Here is a 27122-nt window from a genome sequence, read left to right as displayed (position 1 = left end):
TATTAGTTCAATAAATTTTCAACAAATGCCTCCTCTGTGCAAGGCATCACACTTGGCTTTGCATGGACAGCAAGAAGAGTGAGAAGGCCTTGCCCTGGAGAACCCAAATGACTATTCCAGGGTAGGGACACAAGGTAAACGCAATGTACAAAAGTAATCTATGTGTCACTTGCTTATTTTTCTGTTTTATGCTAATCTGCCATTAGATAGTTAGAGCATCTCAAAGATTATGAATCACAGTTTCCAAGGGAGGCAGACAACTTACCTGTGATCTTGACACGGGCAAACCCAGACCTACAGTATTAGTGCTCATCATAGAGAAATTCATACTCTGGGAAGATGTCATTGTTGCCTGCGATGAGCCCATAAGATCAAATAGGTCTGAAGAATTTGAGGCAGCTGGAGGTGGGCCTAAAGCTGGTTGTGAGCTACTGACAAGCTCTACAGCTGGCTGTGAGGCACTGCTGAAGAGCTCACCACTGGCAGCAACAGGGCCTGACGGGGCTTGGTTGAAGGCACTCCAGTCACCAAAGTCTCCATTCCCACTTGCTGCTGTTACTGAGAAAGAAAAAAGGGTAAGAAAGTTTCTGAAATCCACAGACAATCTTCCAACTGAAACAAATTAGAGCTGATCTGTGTCCATCCAGATTAACATCTGCAGGTACCATCTCCATCTGGACATTATTCTTTCTCATGAATATTCCACCAGTGTTAACAAGGTGGCAAAGAAAAAAAACTTCCACATATAAAGTAAAATCCATCTCTTGGCATTGGCAGGTCTGAGGTGACACAAAGAAATTACAGAAACTAAAACTTTCCTTCAACCTAAGTTTGCATATCAAATAAGTTTCTAGCTAAACAAATATGAACTAGCCTGAGATCCCCCCAAAACAAGAAAAAAACCTCTAAACTGGTTAAACTCTTTGCTGGGAGATCCAGAATCTTCATGCAAGGAGTAACTCAGTAAAATCAGACAGTTCAGCTCATTTTGTTCTATCATTATTTGGAAAGGTTCAAAGAGAAATCAGACTGTGATTTATACCATCTCATGTAAATAAAACCCCAAATTCTTTAAAAAGAAAAACCCAAAAACTCAATAAAATTAAGACTAGGATTACTAAATTTCTGTAAGAAGTTCTCACCCATTTGGCCATGCTTCCACTGACAACACAAAGGCTACAGAGAGCCATGATATATAACCTTAGTACATTGTTTACTTCTAATGGGACTGTTCAATCTATTTAAGTAAAAAGTGGGGTATAGTCTTAAGAGGGGAACTCATGCTAATATTTAAAAAAAGAAACAAAACTATCACTATGCTTCAAAGTATAATTGTAACAAGTTTAAGATTTAATGCATAGAAAAGATTTAATGCATTTAATAATATAAAAATTAATAGGTTAGGGCTTCCCTGGTGGCGCAATGGTTGGGAGTCTGCCTGCAGATATGCGGGACGTGGGTTCGTGTCCCGGTCCGGGAAGATCCCACATGCCGTGGAGCGGCTGGGCCCCTGAGCCATGGCCGCTGAGCCTGTGCTCCGCAACGGGAGAGGCCATGGCAGTGAGAGGCCCGTATACCGTGGGAAAAAAAAAAAAATTAATAGGTTAATTAATAGACTGAAATATTTAAGAGAACGGATTTTGTATTTTACTGGCTGTGTGACCTTACTTAACCTTCTCTGTGCCTTTGTATTTTTATTTTATTTAAAGGAGAGCTTTTATTTATTTATGTGGCCACACCGTGAGGCATGCGGGATCTTAGTTCCCCAACCAGGGATCGAACCCATGCCCCTGCAGTGGAAGCATGGAGTCTTACCCACTGGACTTCCAGAGAAGTCCCCCGTGCCATACTTTTTAAAAAATCTAAGTTGCGAAGACTGAATAACTTAATATATAGTAAGTGCCATTTGAGGTTTATTGTTACTTTGGATTAATTGTGAAAAGACAGAGGAGAGGCAAAGCATCACACTTTCTTTCCTTTAGGTATGCCATATAAAAGTATAAGTCAAGCTTCTATAAATTCTGCATACATAATACTATTTGGAACACAATAAATATAAAGGCAAGTGATACTTGCAAAAAATTTTTTTTAAACTAGGCTATACTAAGTAAACAAACCTTGCTTTAAGAAAGGGACAAACAGATAAATATGAATTAATGGAAGTTGAAAAAAGCAAAGGTGAAGAAAGAGCTACATATAAACTGTCATCTGAAAGCGAACAGTATGTAGCTCAAGTTAATTTCTTTGCACTATATATTCACTTACAACTAGGAAATACATTTTGTCTAGCCTAAAAGGTAACCACCCACTATGATATTGTGTCTCATTATGCTAAATATCAAGAGAACAATAACATTAAGTCTTTAAAATTATATGTTCTATTACCATTTTGTAATGTAAGCACCCTCAAAAGAGAAAATAATTCACTTAGAAACCCCAAGTTCTACCAACAATTTAATATAAGAACTGGGCTGATATTCATTACTTCCGGGTTTTGCTAAAATATGTCTTTGATCTTCTTTACAAAAAGACTGAATTAAGAGTTTTACAATTAGTTCTATGTATTAAACAATTTAAACTAATTTAAGGAAGACTGCTGGATAAAGGTAAACTTTATGCTGATTTTCTATCTGCTTGATCTAGAAAACAGAATAAGAATGGAAACTGGGGCAAAATGTGTTACCCCATCTGAAAACTTTATCTGAGATGATTAATCATGGGAGGAAGAGATTTCTAGTGAGGCATATATTGTTCAGCAATCATTAATCATTGTTGCAACAGTTTCAGCCCCTTGCGTAATGGTGATCAGGTTATGTTAATCACATAAGATGAAGAGATGTTATCACTTAGCAACATTAACATATTTGAATTATTTGCATAGTAGCCAACTTTATATACATAAAAACTTTGAGAATTACACAGGCAGTCTGTAAAATTAGGGCAATGTTCATTTTCCACTTTGATTTGCCTATAGCAAGGTATTAACCCTTACAAGGTATAACCACACTTCTAAAATGAAGCAGTTCATTACTCCACAATCCTGGTTTCTGGGAAATACTTGGAATTTACACAAGTGGTCCAAATAACCCAAATCACATTAAAACCTATGCGTCTTTCTTCCTAAATCCTCACTAACCTAAACTAGGCAGTACTAAATATAAATTTTAATCCAATTAATGGGGATAGATGACTCTACTTGAAATGAATAATAAAACTAATTCAGTTAAATATTTCCTCCTTGCCTCACCTCATGTTTATGATTTTTATAGCTAAATTTTTTATATTATCTCTCAAACTTCAGACTGACCAAATTTTATGGAAAAAAACATTAGAACCAACCCCTTTACAACCTAAAAGACACTTAATAATGAACTCAGACCCTATTCTACACGTCTCTACAGACGTTACTCTATCCTTATAAAGAACCATGACAAGTAGCATTATTCCCAATTTTAGAAAGGTGGAGGCTCAGAGGCTTTCATAAAGTTAAATAGCTACCAAAGTATATGGCAGAGGTAGTAAGATAAAAATATTAATAATAAGGGGGAAAAATACAAGCCCTTCACCTCAGTCCATTATGTTAAAGCCTATATTCTGCTTGGATGTTAGCTTTTTTTTTTGCCATTTTAAAAAAACTGAGGGTGTTAATTGACACATAACATTATATTAGTTTCAGGTGGACAACATAATGATTTGATCTTTACAAATATTGTGAAATGATCACAACAAATCTAGAGTATTTTAAAATTTCTAATTTAACATGGAATGAGGAATTCTTTTTTGCCTGAGGTTCAACTGCTCACATTTAAGGATATGCCAAAATGAAATTCAGTTATTTTTCACAGAAATTCTTTTAAGATGTCTAAATTATAAAGAAATGAATTTTGGTAAGATGGTCTGCCCAACTCCAATGTCCCTGAATTTTATTCAAGAAAATCATATAAGCTAAACATAAACCATAATATTCTTGCTGCTAAAACGAGATTTATACTTATTCACACTCCCTACGCACCTACTCCCTGCCCCCCCCCGCCCCCCAAAATAAAACAAGAGTCACTTATGAGTGAGGGCAATTTTATTTAGGTGTACCTGAGTAGTCTGCAACCAGATTAATTCGTCTGGCACATTTAGGATACTGGCCCAATAAAGTACCTTTGTGAATAAATTCTTTGGGAATTGGGAATTATAAATACTACTACAAGTAGAAAATGGCCAAAAGAAGCAGATGGGGGTGGGGTGGTGAAGGGTTGTTTTGTTTTGGTAACATTTCCACTGCCCCTAGATTTCTGGCCAATCAAATCATATCGTACCTTGGGAAGGGAAATTGCTTGATGCAGCGGCTGAGCCAAAGTCAGCAAAGCCTCCAAATAAATCAGCTGATCCTCCTAGAAATTAAGTATGAGGAAAAAAAACTGTCAGAACCACAGCACAACTGATAGCACTTTTAGGAAGCCATTTTAGCACTGCACTCAAAAAATACCCAATACTAGAGCCCCAAGACCCATCATAACAGCTAGTTAGTTGATCCAGCTTTTCATGTCACCATGTTCCCTTTAAGCTACCACAGGACAGACTCTCTTACAGTATCCCTCAGTTCTATAACTAGTAATATAATAGATACTACAACTGTGGTTACAGTTACCCCTTACTCACATTTCACGAACATAATGTAGGCATGCAGTTTATCTGGCCAATTATGCTCTTTATAAGAATCTTCAATGGATGCTAAAACCTGGGTAAAATGTTGCTGGGTAATCAAATCATCACTCCACAGATTACAAATAAAAAGAGATTAAGCTACTTTTACAGTGCAGAAATCAGACAGATACCACCTTAAACAAGTGCTCAAACTTAATGTCACTAATAATCGGACAAAATAGCACTCATGGGTCTTCTAATATAAAGGGACTAAAAAAGAAATCATCACCCAAATTCTTCCCAAAAATATTTAACCTGACTCCAGTCATGAAGAATGAATCAGACAAATGCAAATTGAGGGACATTCTGCAAAACAGCTCTCAAGACTCTTCAGAAAATGTCATCATAAAAGAAAAAGACTAGGACCACTCCAGATTAAAGAAGCCTAAAGAAACATGGCAAGTAAATGAAATGGGTGATCCTTGACTGGACTCTGGATATTTAAGTAAGTGCTATACTGAAATGACGTAATTGAGACACCAGGGAAATGTGAATATGGTCTATTATACAACAGTACTGTTTTACTGTTAAATTCCCCAAGTATGATAATTATATTATGATTGTGAAGGAGAATGTCTTTGTTGTAAGGAGATATACGCTGAAGTATCTTAGGGGCAAAATGTCATGATGTTTGCAATTCTCTCAAACGGTGCACAATAAATAAACAAAACCAAAAAAGAACTAGAGAGAGACAAAGAAAATGTGACAAATTTTCTGCAGTTTGACTTTTTTTTAAATAAAAGGGGGAAAAAAACCCCCCAAAAACCCTTGAAGTTGATCTGCATAGTAATCAGTTTTAATAGCTATAGGAAGAAAAATGAATGCAATGATTTACGTGGACTATTTTTTCCTATTGTTTACTTGCAAATATTTGCAAAATACTTGCATTTTTAATCCTTGAAAAAAAACCAGTAGCTTTTTGCTACTTCCAGATTGGTGTTTTTAAAGGCGTGAGATTCAAATCATAAGGCTGCAGATCAATCTGCATGCATAACATCACATTCTCATACAAATTTTCATTTGTAAACACTAAATAGGTACGAATATTTACTTTTATCTATAATTTGAACAGTAACATTGTTAAATTTTATATTCCACTTCTCCTCAATTCAGTTATCAATGAAACAGCAATAGTCAAAGGATCTAAAATCTTAAATAGTTGTCCTTATTTTTGTCCTTAAAGATTTCACCTCTTAAGAGTCACAACCTTAGAAATTTAGAGCGGCAGTTCAATTATAGTGCTTTTACTGTTATGTGAACACTATATAGGTTACATCACAGCTGCTTAGCCTGCAGTGCTTAGAAACTAGCCAGGTGGGACTGGAACATCTGGGCTGCACTCAAATACCACCAGGGACAGCTTCCAACATCTGGTGCCATTTCTGAATTGTCTTATCGCTGCAAGACATTCTGTCCCATCTGCTACACTCAACTGGGTTAATTAAACTAGAACCATCTCCCCTTCTTAATAAATAGCCAGGAGTAATAAAAGGAACAAATCAGTTTCTGACACAGGTGAACTTGGTATTTCTTTTTAATGCACATTTACTGTAGTCAACTATCAGCAGGCCTAACAAATTCCTTATTCCTTCACCTCATTACAGATGCACATATTCACATATATACTCACTCACCGTGAACTAACTTTCACCAAGGCCAAGGTTCTCTACTCCTAGCAACAACTACAGCTCATATGTCTGCTTTTGCTTTATCCAAAGGAAAATATCACAGTGATTTTTCTCTTCTTTAAAGGTACATATGTCATAATAAATGTGACAATAGGTACAAAAGATCAATGAGCTATATTTTTAAACTATATAAACAAGCACATATATTAATAAAATCTAGCAGGGAAATCAATGGTGTGAACAGTTGCTGCTTAATATTCATAAGTATGTCTTCTGTAATATTCCTTCATGTTAAAAATATTGATCAAAGTATACTGTCAGGTAACAGAATGATAGTTCATCTTTTATTATAACATTAAGGGATTTGAAAATAGGGGATTATTTTCATCTTCTTCATCCAAGCAGTGAATAAACATCAATATGTAATTTATTATGCCAAATGAGTTCGGAATTTTCAAATCTTATCCAGTCTGGGCTACAAAGAAAATTCATGCTGTGGAGTATAGCACTGAATACTGTGAATCACATCTTCAAACTGGGTGACATATTTTATTTTTGTCCTATCCTGAATTTAACATTTCAAATAATTATTTTGTTATTCTATTGCTCTACATTCTAACACCTAAGCTAAAATTATACTATGTTCATAACTTGTCTATAGCAAATATTATTCTTTCCATCCACACTACAGGGAGTTTAATTTCAAACATGACTAATTTAAGAACACTGGAGGTAAAAGAGTGGAAACGCACATAAGAATTTAACAAATAGAAGCCACCTTTCCTTGAAAAGGATTTAACTTTTCTCCATCTTCTGAAGTGCCACAGATTATACTTCTACTGTGTTTTACATAATGTGATCCTCAACTTTGGAAACTATCTCAGAAATTAAAAATCTCTTATTTCATTTAGGAAAAGTTTCTCCCTCCTAGGAGGGACTATCCAAACCTATATGCATGATGTTATTCATACCAATGCCTTAAATTTAACAGACATTTTCTATACTTAAGCATTTTTCCCAGATAACTTCTATCTAAGGGAATTTAAATAAGAGTCTACCAAAAATTGCTGCATGTGGAAGACTGCTAAATTTCACAATAAGAGCTATCCTTCAAGATTCCCACATGAGAGGTGTCATTATAAATGAACCATTTCCATCTGCCTTTTCAGGGAAGCAAGGAGGTTATTTACAATCACCAGCTGGGAACATGTATTTTCCAAAGCAACACTGTGAACAGGAAAAATATAGTTGAACTAGACAGTGCTTTAACTATAAATGGAAATATTCTTTAATGAAGAATTTAATCTAGATTACGTTATAAAAACTTTTGCACAAGTTCTAATAAATACAAAATTAATAGAAATGACAAAAAATTGTAAATATATGATGAACTAATATAAATAAGTTTTTAAAAAATCGATACGGATAAACAACCCCAATTTTAAAAAAAAGGACAAAGGACATGAATAGACAAGTTACAACTAGCAATATAAAACCATGAAAAGTTTCAAAGTCAGTCATCAAACACATGCAAAATAGAATGAAATATTATTTTCTCCTTACCAAAATGGAAGATTTTGAAAGATGCTACTTCACTACTTTATAACAGAGAGAAGTTTGGAAACAAATCAAAACCTAATGTCCAAAAAATAAGAGGCTGACTGGTCAAGTAAATTACAGCATATTTACATAATGTTAAGATTATAAAGCAATTAAAAGGTCTGTAAAATACCAACTATAATAAGGAAATGGTCATGAGATTTTAGATGAAAAAGAGTTTACAAAAAAATATAATAACAATAAAATCTTTATCTAGAAGCCTGAAAAAGATTTGCAACATAATAAATGCTTAATTTACAATGCTTGGTGTCAGTTTATTTATCTCTTGTAAAAATAAAATACAGTGTGTGTGAGTTGTGAAAAATAAATAAATAAATAAATGCTTAAATAAATATACTGACTGATTATATAGAAAATGTTTAAAGAAAGACTATTCACCAAAATTATTAATAGTTAACTTTATGCACCTAAGTTACGGTGAATTACTTTCCATAAAATTTCTAAAATGAGCACATACTACTTTTATATTAGTGAAAACAGAATATGGTAAAACATTTTATTCTTAGTAAACTTAGGTTAAACTAGAGACAACGCCCATGAAAATTCTAATATGTAAGTTGGGTTGTAATAACCAGTAACTTGGCTATAACAAGGTGGTTCACATCCATGTAAATATCCTCAACTAACTTTAGCGATAACGGAGTACAAGGCAACAGGTTCAAATGTAAATGTAATGAACATTTTGGATTTTATACACGTTAATCTTAAAAGATATTTTTTAACAACCAAAAAATCAAAAGATATTGCAAGCCTTGTAAAGTCTTTATATTTTCTCTTCAACCTCATTCATTGTACTAGAAACAACTTATGTAGTAGTATGTTAATCAAGATCTAAATTCCTTAATTACAAAAGGGACAAAAGGAGACAACGAAAACTCGGAAGACGAGAAATACTAAAAATGAAATGGAATGGTTCTTGGCATTATATTTGTAACTGGCTTATTTTCTAAATACATTATTATTCATTTAAAAAATGTTTACTTAGAAACATACTATGTATAAATGTCACCAAAATATCATTTGAGTACAGATTTTAAAAGAACATCACCAGAGTGGGACATTTATCATCAGAGTCTCAAGAAAATCTTGATGAATGGGTTTCACATGTGTACTTTTAAACTTGGTTGATATTCCACAATGATTTTATCACATATACTTCTGAAGATGCTAACAAAAAGGATGAAATAACACATAAAAAAAGAAAATCTGAGCATTTTCTCCAAGGAGACATTTATCTGGTGAATGGTACAGAAGCTGTATCTGCTTAGGTTTACAGTTCATGTCCATATTACTTGCATGACAGCAGTATTATAAATATAGGCACATATCGGAAATGACACCCAAATGGCATACCAAATAGCAATGCTGATATGGTAGATTCTTAGACTTTCTTACATGTAGGTGCTAAAGATTTAACATCCAATTTTTTTTTCCACTGCTGAATTCAATTTAAAATATATTACTACTAAAATATTTAAATAGAAATTCATAGTAATGAAATTCATCTTACTGATTGGAGGGGGTTCTACACAAAGTGGTTAAACTGTTTCAAACAGGAGTGAACTTTAAAAAATAATTATGGGGACTTCCCTGGTGGCGCAGTGGTTAAGAATTCTCCTGCCAATGCAGGGGACACGGGTTCGAGCCCTGGTCCAGAAGGATCCCACATGCCACGGAGCAACTAAGCCCATGTGCCACAACTACTGAGCCTGCACTCTAGAGCCCACGAGCCACAACTACTGAGCCCTGTGCCACAACTGCTAAAGCCCACACGTCCAGAGTCCGTGTGCCCCGCAACAAGAGAAGCCACCTTAACGAGAATGCAACGAGAAGCCCGTACACCTCAACAAAGAGCAGCCCCCGCTCGTGGCAACAAGAGAAAGCCCGCGCGCAGCAACGAAGACCCAACGCAGCCAAAAAAAAAAAAAAAAAAAATTAATTAAAAAAAAAGAGTGACCGTAATAATAAACAGTGAACAACTAAAAAAAAATTATGATGTCAACCCATTTTCGGTTGGTTTTTAGAAATTATTAAGATAAAAACATTAAGGCAAGAAATATTCCAAATTTCATTCAGACTTTGTCTCAATTACTGTATTAATATTAATTACTACTTCTATTTAATTAGCCAATCTACTGCTTGCACTAGAGAAGAAAAACCACTCAAAGGTTTCTTGCCAAGCAAAGGAAGCATGCTGGTATTTAATAATTCTCTCTGTTCAAAGCAATCTGGCTAACACCAAGGAAAAAAGTTAGATTCACTCATCTGACCTTCCTAGTTAATTCTTCTCTGATTGCTCCATTAAAAATTTTCACAGATGCATGAAAAGGGCTCTTTAATATTTCATACCAGGAAATCCAAAATAGTTGATATTCTGTGACACTAAGTCTGTATTATATGACTACATGCTAACTACCAGTTAATACTACTATGAAAATCTTCAATGTACAAAAAGACAGCACATAAATTGTTAAACAACTAATGTAGTTGTTTGCAAACTTGGGCATGACAGTTCAATAGAGTTTAAGGAATAATTTTACGAAGTTACATTTACAGAAAAAAGGGAGTGGGAACTGAAGAATCTCAGAAATTGGATTGAACCAGACACCCTAGTAAGTTCACACCTAGTCTAAGAATTAATTTTATGATAGTAGGCATGGACAGGGAGAAAATAACAGGAGACTTTAAATTAATCATATGTACTAAACTATCAGTGAGAAGTAATTTTCATCATAAACACTAATGTAAATTTTAAAACAATTCAGTTTTGAAAAATTATTACACACAACTAGAAACAACAGATTTACTTTGACATTATTTCTATGGCAATCTCGCCAGTTACATTTTAATGTGAAATGAACTTTAAACATAAGTTTTATTTCTTAAGCTGTTTTGACTTGCAGTACAGTTTATTACGACTCCATAATCATCAAATGCAACCTAAAATAATCAATTTTCTTGAAAACAATTTATAGGGAATTACTCAAAAAAATCTAGCACATACTGGACATCAAACTGAAGAAACCATTAATCTTCTCTGTGAGAAAATCTTGGTAAATGGACTATTCTTTTGCTGCAGCCCTTTTTAAAATATGTCACACTTTCACAGAATGCCCCTTTCCTCCAAAGCACTCTGTATGTTTGTAACTAGGTAACTATTTGTGACTCTTTGGTTAATGATTACTTCCTCCACTTGACCTTACCGTGAGGGCAAGAACTGTTTTACTAAGCATTATACTGCAAGCACCCAGGCCAGTGTCTGGTTCGATAAATGTTTAGTGAATAAATGAATGAAAAGTTTAAATGAACTCTAGGCGTGGGTAGTTTGACAGCCAGAATTAAGATTTATGGAAAGACAGTGAAATGGGCAGAGAAGTCCATTTTGCTTATAGAAAAAGCAAAGGGACCCCAAATACTCAGTGCTAAAGAAATTAAGAGAGATTACTGAATTACCAGTCAAATATTTAAGTGCTCACCTTCCTTATTTAAGGCAATTAAACACTTCCTCCCAAATAATGCTCAAAGTGAATTAATTTCACATTAAAAATAAATCTAATGCAAAAAATTTTTTTTTTAAATTTTCATTCCATCTTTTATTTGCCATTAAAAAAAATTACTCTGAAACCAAGAATACTATTGATAAAAAGAAAAAGCCAATATGGAAGCTTACCTGTTGATTGGCTGGTGCCATCAAACAGATCAACAAGGTCACCAGATGACTTACTGCTAGGCACTGAAGTCTGAAAACACACACAGAACTAAATAAGCTTAGAAAACATATTTCTACTATTTTTTTTAAAAAAATCTGCTCTACTCATCTTTAATTCCCAACTGAGACACAAATACCTGTAATTATCTTAATAAAGGTAGATTTCCTTTTCTGAAAAAAGAGAAGTGACCTTGAATCCTTATGGAGAGATAGTATTTTTAAATGCCTACCATTGTAAAAGTCCCTAACATCCACACTCCTCTTTTCCCTAACTCACTTCTTTTCGGAGATCAGACAAGATTAGGCATGTCCACTACTCCTGGGTTACTTTCTCATTTCTTACTGCATTTCACTCTGAAAAAACATACCTTCCAGATCCCACTCAAATGTTAACACAGAATCACTTGCGAAGCATTAAAGAAATATATACGCCCAGCTCCATGACAACATACTGAATCATAATTGCCCAGGTTGGGATCTTGGTCTGTACAGTCTTAGAAAGCTCCTTTAAGTAATTCCAATGCATAAGAAGGTCTGAGATCTACTGGACTGGAGGCCAACATCCTATCTAGCTCCTATCTAGCTCAGGTCAGTATAATTCTATGTTGGTCTGATATACCTTGACATCTGTTTTATATTTAGTTCCCAAACTAAACTGTGGGGCTGGAGTTGTAATATGATTTTTCTCCTATACATAGTTCTAAGCACCCTAATGCATAGGTCCTCAATGTTCAATACATACATGTTAAATTAGAACAGAAGTGCTAGGCAACAGGAAAACACTGTAAATTCCTAGGCATGTTAATTTGAGCTTTGAAGATTAAAACACTATATACTGTGGTTCAAAAAGGCCTTGAGGTTGAAAGAGATCTGAAGCAGCTGAGTAACTTGCTGAGAACTTCAGAGTTCTATGCATTTTTTTTGGTAATAAAAACAAAGTCAAAAAGCTTACACTATAAATTTAAAGTATTTATGGCAGGGACATACATTCAGGCTGTACTACGTATTGATACTTAAAATCCTTTTAAGATATAAAAGTCTCAGTTTACCGTTAAAAAAAATTATACAGGTTGGATGATTTTCCCCATGCAACCATAAATGAACTCTTCATATAACAGCCATCATGTATTATTTGGGTTTTAATTATGACTATCTACCAGATCTTAGACAGTCATCAGTAAGCAACTGTATCCACAGCAGGGGAAAACTAAGACCACAAGGAAATAACACATCCATTTCCCCCTTTTAACTACAACTAAAGTTGAGTTGTAATTTTGAGGTTTTCCTCAAAACTAAAAAGAGCACAATATGGGTGAAATTATACACCAGAAGATATGTGGGAAAACTTGACACAGTTCTTGACACTAAGTAGGACTAGCTTTATTTTTAGAGTCACCTGCAATTTGCAAGATACATTAGAAAAATATTTTCCCTAGCTTTCAGCTACATTTGATGCAAAGATATAAGCTGGGTGAATACTAGTGGGGGGAGAGTAACAAAACAACTATTGAGGCTTTCAGGGCAAACCTCCCTCTTAGGCAGATTTCTGTCCAAAAGACTAGCTTGCAGCCAGGTATCTATCAATCAGGTGGATTTCATTTCTGTGCGGAATAAAAAGTGAAGACAGTTACAAGAATTAGTGCTGCTACTAATCAATACTGACCACAGGGCAAATAAACCTCCTTTTCAGAGGAACGATCTCTGTATTAAACAAGACCAGTTCCACTATATAACTACTTGTCATATATACAAGTGGTCATTTCTTACAATTTCCAAATACTACCATGTTTTCCTTAGTGAATCTCACACTTGGTACCAGTGGTGGTGTCTAGAAGGAAACAGATGCACTACATTCTGATTCACAGCCTTTCCCAAATGAACCAAGAGTGTTATTACTATTTTCATAGAAAGTACATAGATAATCATTCAGCAATTGGACAGGTTTCTTCCTCCAAAGAGATTTCTTATTATTAATGACTAATACGTGCCAGATGATCTATAATTAATATGATTACCTAGAAATGCCTGAGACTACTAATGCAGTAATTCTAAAAGTAATTTATAAGAATAAAACTGTGTATAATGTGTAAACTCGTGCCATTCCCACCTTAACTGAAGACTGAGGTGTATGAGCTGAAGCATTCTGATCTGGACTTGCTTTGTCCCCTGTGTAATGTGCTGCTGCTCCAAGATCAATGGTTTTGGAAGGATTTGCTGTGCGCTTGTGTCTTGTGGTGGTGGTCTCTGTGGCCTGTGTGATATGGATATGTTTTGTCGTCACAGTCTCCTCTTCATCTTTGAATTCACCTTTGGGAGATCTGCCTCTTCTTGCTTTCTTTTCCTCATCACTGTCACTAAAAGATATTAAAAAAGAAGGAAAATAATAAGACTAGGGATTACTTTAAAATGGAGCCCTCAGTGATTTGAGCTAAAGAATTTCAAATGCAGTAACTCCAAAATTCCATACTTTGACTATTTGGCAGGGATCAAGAGAATGTTATCTAAGCTATCTGAATAATCATATGTATGCACTGGGGAGCGGAAGTGGGAACCCATCAAATTCCCCAGGTAAGTCTAAAATACTGCTACAAAAAAGTATTTACATAAATGTGTACAAATAAAAAAGCCTGAAATAATTCAAGTGCTTATTTATTATAGATTTAAAGCTTAATTAAAAAATAAAATAGCAGGCTTATTCTCATATCAGAATCAACTGATTAGAGTCTAGGAGCTCAAATAGCTGCATTTGATAACCATTTTCTTGAAATGGACTGTGCAACAACTACAGTTCCATTTATATAACATGATTCTGTCACTGACTCTCATATACTAATACAAATATATAATAAAATACTATAATTTCGATGGATATCTTTTAAATATTATCCTATCTGCATTCAAATGATTAAACTCTCATCTGTAAATGCAGAAAAATGAGGTAATGCACTTTACAAGAACTGTGCTCTATTTTACTATATAGAATCGCGAGATCAAACTTTCACAAAACTAAGAAAACTGCTTTACAGAAAATTTAAATATATTTAAAATATTTTAAAAGAATTCCTTTTCAGGCACATTCAAAGATTTTTTCTTCTTCTTAACATGTGAAAGGAAAAAAATACAGAACGAGTAAAAGAACTGTGTTTTTCATATGCCCCAAATTAAATATGTCAGTACTAGTGTGCTCTCCAGTAATGACGCATTGGGGTTTTTTTTCTGGTGCAAGTAGGACAGAGAGAGAAATTGCCTGAAATACGTTCCATTACCTATTATTTCTTAATTTCAGAGTAGGTGGTTTAAATTATAAATATTCTGAAGTAAAATACTTAAAATTCTCCTTAAAACTATGACTATTATTACTGATCAATTTAACTCGGACTAATCTAAAGCAATTTCTACTTAAATATAAATCAATTTGGAACCTGTATAAATCAAGAATCAAGAAGAATGGCTTCCCACACTGAGCAAAGGGGTTAAATGTATTTTTATCTATAAACATTTTAGGGAATCTACAAGTTCTGATCAAGTGTTCAAAACCCCTTGTCACTTACTAATTTCTCAGCAACAAATGACCTAAAAATTACCACCATCAGTCCTATATCTAAGACTGAAACTTCTTACCTTTCTGATGTCCAATTTGATTATAGTGCAAGGTAATTTCTTTACAAGGTGAGAATATAAACCTTACTAGCACACAATGAAATGAAAGCTTCAGATATGATCAGTGTTCAAGAATTCCTGAATCTAATAATGAGCTATTAAGTCTAAAATTCTGATACCATGCCAGATAGGTCCCATGCAACTTTGTCTAAAAATCTATTCTTCTCTCACATATACTCCAAGATGTAAGTCCCTGGTTTGCTCTTTAGTTACTAAAACAAATAACATACACTACATTTTCACTCTTTTAAACCTGAATATATAAAAGATTTAGGAACTCTAGCAGATCCTGTCTTAGAGGCAAATGTAGAAAAGAAAAAATCAAGGAAGAAACAAACAAAAAAAAAGAATAGGAAGACAAAGCAAGTAAAGAAAAATTGTGGGTGGAGGGCAAAGAAGAGAAAACAAAACAAGAAGGTACATAGTTAGATTTCTAACCAGCCTACCTACCTGATTCCCATACTTCTTCAGGAAATAGCAACAGAATATGTGGCCACTATGTTTTCTAAGTCAAACCAAAAGTGTGAACACAAAGGCCACAAGAACATTAAAGAGGGAAAAACAGCACAGAGTATTTGAGGTAGGCATTGTTTTCCATAGTTTAGTTATTTATTATTACCATATGCATACACCTTCAGTATAAAAGAGCTAGAAATATAGTTGTAAAATATATTCAAAGTATTAAAAATAAATTCTGGTTCTTCAAAGGTCGTATTCCAGAATCAGACAGGAATTCCACAGATTTAATAAATATGGAAACGTAATGAGAAGGCACTAAAATATTTTAGAATCTGAATAGTTTCAAAATTATTATTTTTATTTCTTTTTAATGACCCCTAAATCTGAACTGTTAAGATTTTTTTATAAGAGAAAAAGAGATGGTACTTAGTTACAAGAACTCACTTGAAGTTTTGGTTGCATCTCTGCGTTACTTTAGGCAAGTTCCACACAGCCTGACTGGGCTTCAGTTCTTACTCCCCAAAAATAATGGTAAAATCCTTGCTCTAGACTATCTAATAGAGATACAGTGAGGCACAAATGACAAAGATCTTATAAAACTTGCTTTGCAAATTAAGTGCTACATATATTGCCCTTATAACTGGCAGAAAAACTAGTTAATAGCTATATTGGTAGGTAAGAAAAAGTGAATGCTAAAAGGTTCCTAGTACTGTTCTATGTAAAACTAAATACAAATACCCCACCATTAGAAAATGTAATCTATGAAAATATAGGTCATACTCGAAAACATTTTAGTCCAAATATCCATCTGGAGTTTTTTTTTTCTGGTATAAACTGACACAGAATCTTAATGAAATGTCACAGGAAGAATTTTCAAACCCCTAACTTTTGTTTAAATCTAATAAAATAATAAACTTCATTATCCCTCAGCAATACCTTAGATCCCTGGATCATCAGATGCCCAATTGCAAAATAAGCTATCAAAGTTCTTACTGGGAAAAAAAAATTCCAATAAATGGCCTGAATAAACATACAGGAAATGTGATCAATTTTAGAAATAAATGGACACAGACAAGGAAAGTGTGTCAATACTAAATGCAAATGTCTGACACAGCATCTTATAAACAGCTGCACTGTATATATGTGTGTGTAAATACACACACACACACACACACACTATATATATATGTATAAATCAGCAGCAAATATACTAAAAATGGAACAATACAGTGAAAATTCGCATGACCTGGGAATTCCCTGGCGGTCCAGTGGTTAGGACTTGGCACTTTCACTGCCATGGTCTCGGTTCAATCCCTCGTCAGGGAACTAGATTAGCCTGCCCCCCATGCAAGGCTGACATGCAAATTCATGAATTTTTCCATATTTTTGCACAAGGCATTTTTAGGGGAGTGAAACTACTCTGTATGGTTCTGTAATGGTGGATACTATGCATTTGTCAACTATACAACACAGTAAACCCTAATGCAAACTGAAGAGTTTAGTTAATAATATTGGTTATCAATTGTTAATAAATGTACCACACTAATGCAAGATGTTAATAACAGGAGAAACCGTGTGTGTGTGCATGCATTCTTGCACTCGGAGAGGTGGGGTTATGCAGCAACTCCCTGTACTTTATGCACAATTTTTCTGTGAAGCTAAAATTGCTCTAAAATATAAATTAAAGAAACAAACAAATAAAGCTGAATTTCAGATAATGCCAACACCCAAAACAAATAAAAAAACCCAAGACCCAGCTGTGTCAATTTAGTTCCCTTTCCAAGAGACCCAGGAGACAAAGTGTTAATAATACCTGCATCTTTCTGGAGAGTCTTCTCTATCTTTCCTCCGGAACTTGCTGATGGTGTCGTCAATTGTGCTTCCAATTTTATCACTCAGTTCACCTAATTTATCACTGAATGGAAAAGCACTCTTGCTTTTATCCCAGTCCTCATCCCATTTTGATTTAGGCTCAGGATCATATCGTTCACCTATATAAAGCATTAAAAAAAGAAGCAACTCTAAGGACATTAAATTCAAAAGGTGTCTATAGTCCTTATTTCTGAAACTTTTCCTCATAATAAAATAGTTTTCAAAGGAAAACAGAAAGCTCCCACAGTGCTGAATCAACACAACTGCAGCAAGGCACAGCATGTAGTGCCAGTCATTAAGTGGCAGGAATGCAGATTCAAAAGCTTTTGTTTATGAAAACTAACACAACCTTAATGCACAGCACAGCATATCAGGAAGTTCTTAAGGGCTGCTGAAAGGAGTAGAGGAAAACACAAAACCCAACACGAGCTATATAAGCAAAAGAGAAATGGAAATCTTTTGTTTTCACAAAAGTCACTTAATGCATTATATTTCATTCCCATTTCTTAATGGTTTTTCAATTATTAGAAAAGCACTGGACAGCAACAATCTCTTACAAAACACAAACTACAGGAAACACTACTCTGAATGCTACATATCCCAATATACTGTAAAGACTCATAACTGTCATTCTTTACCATCAAACTAGAAAAATAAATGTAATTCATGGCATGGGAAAGCATCCTTCAATTATTTTAAAAAGAAAAGAATATTCTAACTACCAAAAACTATACAGACTAGAATCATGAAATATGCTCAAGCAGTTCAGAACAGTGATGATCTATTCAAACACCAAGTCCAAACATTATGCTGGGACTGGCAAAACCTAGGGAGCCTCTGTGTGAATTTGATAATGGAGATAGTAGATCACTGGCAGTGAAAACAAGCCCCAAAATGTCAAGATTTGTTTTAGTCCTTGACTTTGAGGGCCTAAAGAAGAGACAGGAATTACAGGCGCTAAATGGACCCTTTTCCATTTTCATGTCCAAACTCAGCAAAAGAGGCAAGAGTACAAGGTGCAGAAAAATCATGCGTGGTTAAAAAGAAGACCGAAAATTAAGGCAGGGTGCGGAGAAAAAGGAAGACCAATGAGAAACAGCAAAATAATCAAAAGGTGGATAACTGAGCTTTTGTTTAAACTTTGGTTAACAAGTTCTGATGGCATACATGCCCTTTGGAGATCAAACAAAACCATTTTGCTGAATTAGTAAAACTGCAAAGCCAAAATTTTCTGTGAGAGTTTGAGGATTTAAAAATATGTCTACTAAATCTGAAAGTGACCACCAACTTAAAGAGAACATGAAAAAAATGTTTTCTAGACAAAATTTAAGCCAGGATGGTATTATAAAAATGAATGGCTCTCCAACAATGTATATGTACACTTCAATAACAATGTGATGAACTAGACTTTGAAAAGAAACAAATTTACAGGATAAATGAAAGCAGGTGAAAACTAAATTAGCACGGTGGACATCATACTAAATGAGTGCCAGAGATACTGGATATTGGCAAAACATTATCTAATGTCAAAATAAAAAGCATGTAAAATAGTTAAAGTTGATTAAGTCTCTGAATAATATATATAACATTAAAAATAATTTATAAAAGGCGGCAATGCACAGGACATTCAACTCTATCTCTAATGCAGATGATGTAATTAGTTCACTCTAAGTCTAAAAACTTATTCAATTGTCTAAATTTATCTAATTATATATTGTGCTGATTAAAAAAAGGACTACTAGCAAGTAGAATGAGGAAAGGAGTGGCGAACAGCTCTTTCTACTCAAAAACACATTAAACTGCTAAAGCTACTTAGAAAAATCTAAAGAATAAAATATTTACTTGGGTAAATAACTGAAAGACTTCTTACTCCCCTAAACAAATAAAAACTCCAAAACATATTTATGTGATTTATTTAAGAGAAACATTTTTGCCCAATTCAAGAACTGACTTAAATGTGATATGGGACATTAAAAAAAGGAATTTTTCTGCTGTTAGAAACATTAACCAATTAAGTGCAGTATTTTTAATTTGAGGGCAAGAAAGCAGAGGAGAAAAGGAGCGAAGACATTTTATAGATACTCGCAAGGTAAGAAATAGAACATTTTTACACAGTTACAATGAAGGAGTTACTAGATCTCAGTATAATTCAAATATAAACAAACTTAGATATGGTTGGGGGGCAGTTAGAGATCCCCAATATGCAGCTGCTAAGTATACGTGGCACTGGCCTGTCTGTGTATATACAAAATGACAAGGGACTGTCAGTGTTCAGAGAAGACAGAACGAGTCCAAAGGAACATGAAAGAGACTTCTTATTTTCTGTATCTGTTTCAAGCACCTGCCTAGTGATCTATTTTAGGAAAGCCATATTATTACATTAAAAATAAACATGAGAGATGAATGTTCTAGCTGTTCTTAAATATGTTAGGAACAATACAGTGTAGGCCTAGATGAAAAACTGATGGTATTGTCAGTTACCTTTTTCTACATCAAATTAACGCAGTGCTTAATTAAGGGAACAGACTCAGGATGGACTAAACTGTAGCTCTATTTTTGGCCAAAAATAGAACTAAACTGGTTTTGAATTAGGAGGATGAATCTCTTCATCAAAACTTTTTTTTTAATGCTCTACATGGTAAGTTACAGAAATCCTTTTTTTTCTTAGAATGGGAACCCCAAGAGGAAAGGGCATATATCTATTTTATTCTCTGTATGTCAACTCAAAGTTTCGTCATTCAATAATGCTTAATGGTTAAAATCATATTCTTGAAACACAAAAGTAAAAAATAGAAAGATTCCTAAGATCCACAGGAGCCAAAATAAGTATTACATATATCTCAGTATTGTATGTATTCAAAATAGCATTTTTGTCTCCTGTATTTCAATGATTCTTAAAATACACCCAAGAAGCTAAACTGATGCTTAGGTGCCAGTCTGTCTTTGATACTCACTGTATCTGAATCCTCCAACACTGTCCGAGGAAACCCCAACATATTTGTCTTTGTTCTTCTTTGCTTTCTTTCGCTCTTCACGAAGCCTGTCATCATCCTGGGCAAATTCAACCAATTCTTTCACCTTCTGGCGAATATTTATACCTTGATCCTTGCCATGCTCATCTGTGAGGATGGTAAGGGAGAAACAAAACCTTAAGAATTCAGTTAATATGTATCAAACTCTTTAACACACACAAAAAAGACATGAAAATTTCGACACAAGAAACCAACTTCAATATTTTAAAGTGAATAAGAAGAGGCAAATTGTGTTACTGAATTTTGTCATTTCCTCATCAAATCCTAAGTCTTGAGATGCAATTTTGGCTTATAAGAGAGTGCAAAGATGAACTAAAAAGGACCACAGATAACAGTTCTCTGCAAAATCAATTAAAGATCCACTAAAAAGGATTACTAACAATAACCATACAAAATGGACTAATATCCAAAAATGTTTTCTTTTTCTATGGTATTTTAACAAAACAAAACAAAACGTACATTTTAATGACTGAAAAGCACCCAAATGCCTTCATCTCCCCAATACAAGTTTGGAAACACTAATTACCAGGATTTAGTGTAGCTGAAAAACTGAATTTTTAAAATGCTTTCAACTGGGGTATGCTACAAAATGAAATGTGGTTCATTCTGTATCCTCTTTCACATTCAAAACACACTCTGGCCTTGCTGCCTTTGCACAGTAAATATTATTTGGTGGGAGGAAAAAAAAACCCCAGCTTCAAACAGATGTGTGTGTTTTGGAGCTCTAACCTTTTCTTCCCATATGATTAAAGCTATTCCTTTATGGACACCACAGGGGACCAGTCTCCAGTGCATATTTTAATATAAACCCGAACACTCATGTTGTGTTGGTTCTGTTGTTATTAGCCAGTATTTTCTGCAAGTTCTTGTCTTCACTAATTAATACTCTAGGGCCCCACGTCTTGGATTCTGCACTCGTCACACAACCAGCAACAGTCACATTCTAATTAGAGCGGAGAAGCTTCTAAGCTGGTTCAGGTGACTGACAACTCCAACTACTGTTTTAATTTGCTTATAGGTTTTTCCATTGCTCACCTACAAAGTGGTAATTTTCCAGGGATCGCAAATCATAAATGTGTTCTCTGGCACTTGTAACAACACGCTCTGATCCATTCCTTATGAGGTAAGCTAGGAGCAGCAATGACTGTAAAAATACAAAGCACCAAATGAGATTTAATGAAATAAATTCTGGTAGAGCTCTGGTAAATGGCTAAAAAAAAAAAATTCCAACATTAGCAAATAAATAATCTTTGTGTGCATATGTGTATGTGGGTTCTTTACCTTACATTAGACTTTAAAAGTACCTTTAAAAACTCTTATTATCAATTTAAAGTTCCTCTTATACCAAGCGTACTAAGTAATTATAAACTGTCCACTGGATACACGTGTCAAAAGATTAAAAAAAAAACTTAGATGTTAAATATCTGAATGTATGATATAAATGAACACTAAGCTTTTTAGAAAGCTGGTTCAGTTTTAGTGTTAGAAGCATCAGTTTAAAGAGAACAATTATTTGGTAATTATATGACCTCACAGCATTTTTCCCCAGATAAAATTTAATTTGGGAGGTTTATGATGTGGCTTTTGTTTAAAAAACTTGCTGCTTGCTTTGGAAAATATAGATATTTTCTGCTAAAAAGGTGATTTATGCTGACACGTAAAAAAAAAAAGAATCAAAGGAAAAAAAAAACTCACTGCCAACAAATATGAGAAAAGAATGTTTACGGGATTTCTTTTTGAAGTGATGAAAATTAGACATTAGTAACTACTACACAACTTTGTGAATGCACTAAAAACCAATGAACTATGAATTCTGAACTTAACTTTGTTTGGAACAAACCTCACATAAAGATGATTAGATCTATGGAAATCTAGTTAGGTTGAAGAAATTGAGGGGCAAAAAACCCTCATTCTACCAGGAGTTTATTCATTAAAAAAGTAGTTTACCCAAGAATTATTAAAACAAACAAAAAGCTCTAATTTAAAAAAATTAATTTATAGAAATTTAAACTATTTCATCACTACTACTGTATAAGCTAAAGGAATGACAGTCAATGTTTTCAGAGACAAACAACATCAAAAACATGGGACTAAATAAAGCATTGATTTTCAATACTGAAAGCCAGTATTGCTTTCAAAGTTTCAAATATAAATATAATAACACCATTTTGGAAAGCACAGAAAAACTTTCTGAGCAGCAAGAAAATATCGTGGGGATGGAAGAACAGATTACTATCTTGTTTTAGAATTCTACATTATATGATGAGATCAGTATTAAATGAAAGGAATCTAACAAAAGAGTACATATTTGCAAATTTTAAAAAGTTAGAATTTTAATGCTTTAGAATCTCCTGTTATACTTAAATTTAACACATATTTTTGGTGTACAATACTGTAATAATACTGGCAAATTTTTATGTAGAGATGACAAAGCATATTAGAGAGTGGTTTTCATCTTAATTGCTCATACACTAAACATGCATACTACTATAGATTCATTACTTTCGATATGGACAAATATATGAAGAGTGGTTTATGGTGACTAGAAAACAGAACACAAACAGCAAATCTACTTATTTTACCTGTTTTAGAATATTCTATTCTAGGATTCAACATCCTTCATAATCACTTATGTATGTACACCTTAAAACTTCAAGCATTTGTCTTCAACATGTCAAATAATAAATACAGACTAAAACCCATACCTTATAAACTCTTCTCCAATTTTTTTTGTTGTCTTTTAACATTCGTGACCAAAGCATGTTCATAAGTTCTGGAAATTGTTCGTACATAAATGTAGCCCTGAAAAAAGAATAATTTTCCTTAAGAGTTTGCAGTGTGTTAATTCTGACAGTAGATGGCAGGCTTGTTCTGTGTTTTCCTAAAGAGCTTTAAAAAATTAATAAGCTTAATTCAAAAAACTTTAGATATGCTTCCTTAAAAATGTCTTTCTTATATTTTATACAATATTGAGCACATTCATAAGTCCCACTAATTAATATCATATTTTACAAGCCCTTCATTCACTGGCGTAATCGTCCAGATGTTCATCAGGAAAAAATTTTCCTAGCTTTATTTTAAGTCATTTTATATGCATTTGTCAAAATTTTAACAAAGTTTGTCTAAACTTCATTGAAAAAGAAAAATTTTGTTTTACTTTTCTGAGCTAATATCTAAGGGGAATGGATCCTCTGTAAAACTTCCCCCACTAATATATGAATGATTATATGCAAAATTTATATCTGGCAGTTAAACAGTTTAAAACTGAAAGCAAATTTCACATTTCTGGGTGAAGATAGCTGCATTCTTTCTGCACTGCTGAGTCAAATTATCACTTACTTGGCAATCTCTCCCATGAGTTGCCCAGAAGGTCCCCAAGGATCGTCATTCGTTGCTTCTCGAACCTTAGACTCTATCTCTGAATAATTCATAACCACATTGGTGCTGCAGAGAAAAAAAATGCATGCACATACGCACAAAGATTAGCATCAAAACTGAGAAACACATGAAAACTTAATAATGACACTACTGGGTGTCCTAATGAGATACCTCTACAGGGTGGGAAAGAAAACATCTTTTGTGCACAAGCTACCCTGAGGACACTATATAACACATTTAAGTTATCTTTAAGAAGATTTCACTATTCCATTAGGCTTCAAGAATACAGATGAGAGATTACATTAGAGCTGGCATAAGTCCAGTAAAAAATGGCTTTAGGTCAAATTAAAAAGGAAATTGAACATGCTACAGTCTATTATAAAGCTAAGTTGTCATTTTGCTGACCAGACCTGGTTTACATGCAGTCTTAGGTTTCCTGTTCACAGAAATTCTTTAATGAGCAAAATTATATAAAAGCTAAATGTTATTTATACTGTATAAAAAAAGCAATGAAAAATCAAAGATAAGTCTAAAGATGTTTAGAACCACTATGAACATTTAACTGTAGTCCTTGTCTTCTTTCACTTACTGTACCACATGTGTTTTCTATGTCACTGTGTACTCACTGTAACCCTCAGTGGTTGTTTCTTTTAAAATTAATTAATTTATATTTTGGCTGTGCTGCACAGCATGTGGGATCTTAGTTCCCCAACCAGGGACCGAACCCGTGCCCCTGCGGTGGTAGAAGCGCAGAGTCTTAACCACTGGACCGCCAGGGAAGTCTCAGCCCTCATTTCTAATGGCTACATAATATTCCATCTGGAGACTGTATGGTAATGTATTTAACTTTCACTTAAGACTTCAGCAGTGGTCAAGAACATGGATTCTAGGAGTCAGAAAGATCTGACTCCAATTAACTTACATTGTGATCTTTGGCAAAATTATTTTGTGGGTTGGCCAAAAAATTCGTTCGGGTTTTTCCCATGAGATCTTGCAGAAAAATCTGAACGAACTTTTTGGCCAACCCAATACTTCTCTTAATGTTTCCTCAAATGTAAAATGGGAATAAGGAAGAAAACTACTACTATCTCAAAGGGTAACATATCAAATGATACACAATGGTACAGTGTCTGACATATATAGGAAGTGCTCAATAAAAGTTAGCTATTATTATTAGAGATAATATCACCTATTAGAATTTAAAAATATCAATATTAAGTAATATTTTTATAAGAAAGAACTAACTTTGAAAGGAATACCTTACAATTAAGAGATGAGATGGCAAATGTGTGGTTGTTAAAAAAGAATTTCTCATGCTTATATGGATTGAAGAATTCAAAGACATTCTGAGGAATACATACTGTGGAAATGTGACATATTATAGTAGTACTCATTTGACATGTAACACTCCAATTATTACTGAACAATTGTTATAACAGATGCCTGTAAATATGGTAATTCAAATCTTCCACTTAAAATTGAGTTTCAGAAATAGTGAAAAAATAAGAATTTGGTAACTCTTATTAGTTATATCTACCCCACTTTTGCTGTACGGTTTTTCAGTCATCAAAAAGTTGTTTTAAATAAGGAAGGTTTGATTATAATTGGCACTCGAATCTCTCAAATATAAATTTCAAATTTATTACAAATACTTCAATTAATAAACAGTTCAAATTTTAAAGGAACCATTATGCATATATATGACTTGACAAATCACAGAATAAATATGGCTTCTAGATTTACATTCAGAATACTGTTCTATTAAGGTAGAAAAGCGAAATCCTATTACTTTCTTTCTCCTAAAATATCAACTGTTTGATAACAAATACAAATTATTTCCATGGCACTAAAATAAATCCCTGGTCTCCACTGCCTCCTTCAAAATTTAAGACTATTAATGAATGGATTTTTATAAAAACCCCATAATCATTCTATTAAAAATTTTATGTATAAATATAAAGAAATAGTAACTTTTTTTCTAATTTTGTTAACAACTGAATCAAAATAAAATTAAGGCGGGCAATGACACATTTGCAATTTAAGATGCCACAAAATAATGGATTTCAAAATGCTGTTGTTTATCTTACTGGCTGAAGAATGCACGGCTTAGGCAGTTAAAAGTGTAGCTGTGGGAATGAACAATAGCAATTAGAATTATAATTCATCCAAGCATTTCATGACCAAGAATGCACTTGAAATTGTTTGCACTGTTTAATTTGTTGGAGAACAAGATGAAGAGTTAATCTCTAGCTCATGTACATGAAATATTTTTACTAGAGCCTTCATAAATGCTGTAGCTTTCCGAACACTACTTTCCTTGTTCAAGCTACAAAAACCCATGGGTCAAATGAGAAAGGTCCTGTTTCCCTAACCCTTCGCAAGATTCTTAGCTGAAGGCCTATATGTGTTTGAGTGCTGTGTGTTTAAGAGGAAGAGGTGGCAGAGAGCCAATAGCTTAAGAATCTCCCTATTTCCTTGGTTAAGAAACAATGGGAACTATGTAGAAGGACAACTTGCCATTAAACACACAACATAAAATATAAAATGGCAACACCATGGAAAACTATGGCAACAATAGTAACAAAAGGTAACAAAGTTAGAACACCTCCATGAAGAGTATCAGGCTCTATTTTAAAACCATTTTCTAACAATACCGCTGCTTTCCAGAAACTGGAATGCTCAAGATGAGATCCGATGGCATAAAGAATTCCAAAACAAAGTATTTTTAAGCTGCACTTAATTCAGAAACAAATATAAACTAAAACAAAACAACACTGTATAGTTTGGCCTTATTCCAGGTCATTTAAAAATAACTGTTTCTAAAAAGGTAGAAATGGCATTTTGATCCTTCCTTTCCCATGTTTTCTACTGCCCTCAATCCACACCCTACCCATAATTCCAGTGCCCTTTTTAAGAAAGGAAAATAACTCCTCCCCTCTCCCCCAAAAAAGAAAAGTTAAAAAAAAAAAGTTATGTCCAGATGTGAAAGGAAAAAACATTCAGCTTAATTCCTAAAACTTCTTATGATTGACACAAATGTTTTAAAATGGATAATTCAGACACTAG

The 27122-nt window shown here is 33.9% G+C and overlaps 1 protein-coding gene and 1 pseudogene across 3 annotated transcripts in view; one reads left to right on the top strand and one right to left on the bottom strand.

The window, feature by feature from the left end:
- The window catches only part of CLINT1 (clathrin interactor 1), a 65865-nt gene that overhangs the window by 5294 nt on the left and 33449 nt on the right, over nt 1-27122 (bottom strand). For 2 of the 3 annotated variants that reach the window (XM_060008447.1, XM_060008448.1), the window contains exons 2-10: nt 24018-24122; nt 23384-23480; nt 21714-21822; nt 20601-20765; nt 17588-17765; nt 13763-14009; nt 11617-11686; nt 4311-4385; nt 266-558 (exon numbers count right to left, since the gene is read on the bottom strand). In XM_060008447.1, coding sequence (XP_059864430.1) covers nt 266-558; nt 4311-4385; nt 11617-11686; nt 13763-14009; nt 17588-17765; nt 20601-20765; nt 21714-21822; nt 23384-23480; nt 24018-24122 — 1339 coding nt within the window. The remainder of the gene's footprint in view (nt 1-265; nt 559-4310; nt 4386-11616; nt 11687-13762; nt 14010-17587; nt 17766-20600; nt 20766-21713; nt 21823-23383; nt 23481-24017; nt 24123-27122) is intronic. The other variant, XM_060008449.1, reaches the window with a different exon arrangement.
- On the top strand, nt 16961-17162 carry LOC132423753 (U6 spliceosomal RNA; annotated as a pseudogene).

This window comes from Delphinus delphis, chromosome 3 (genome assembly GCF_949987515.2).
Source record: "Delphinus delphis chromosome 3, mDelDel1.2, whole genome shotgun sequence".
Classification (NCBI taxonomy): Eukaryota; Metazoa; Chordata; class Mammalia; order Artiodactyla; family Delphinidae; genus Delphinus; species Delphinus delphis.
Note: the sequence above shows the minus strand (reverse complement) of the source record. Positions and strands in the feature narration are given on the sequence as shown.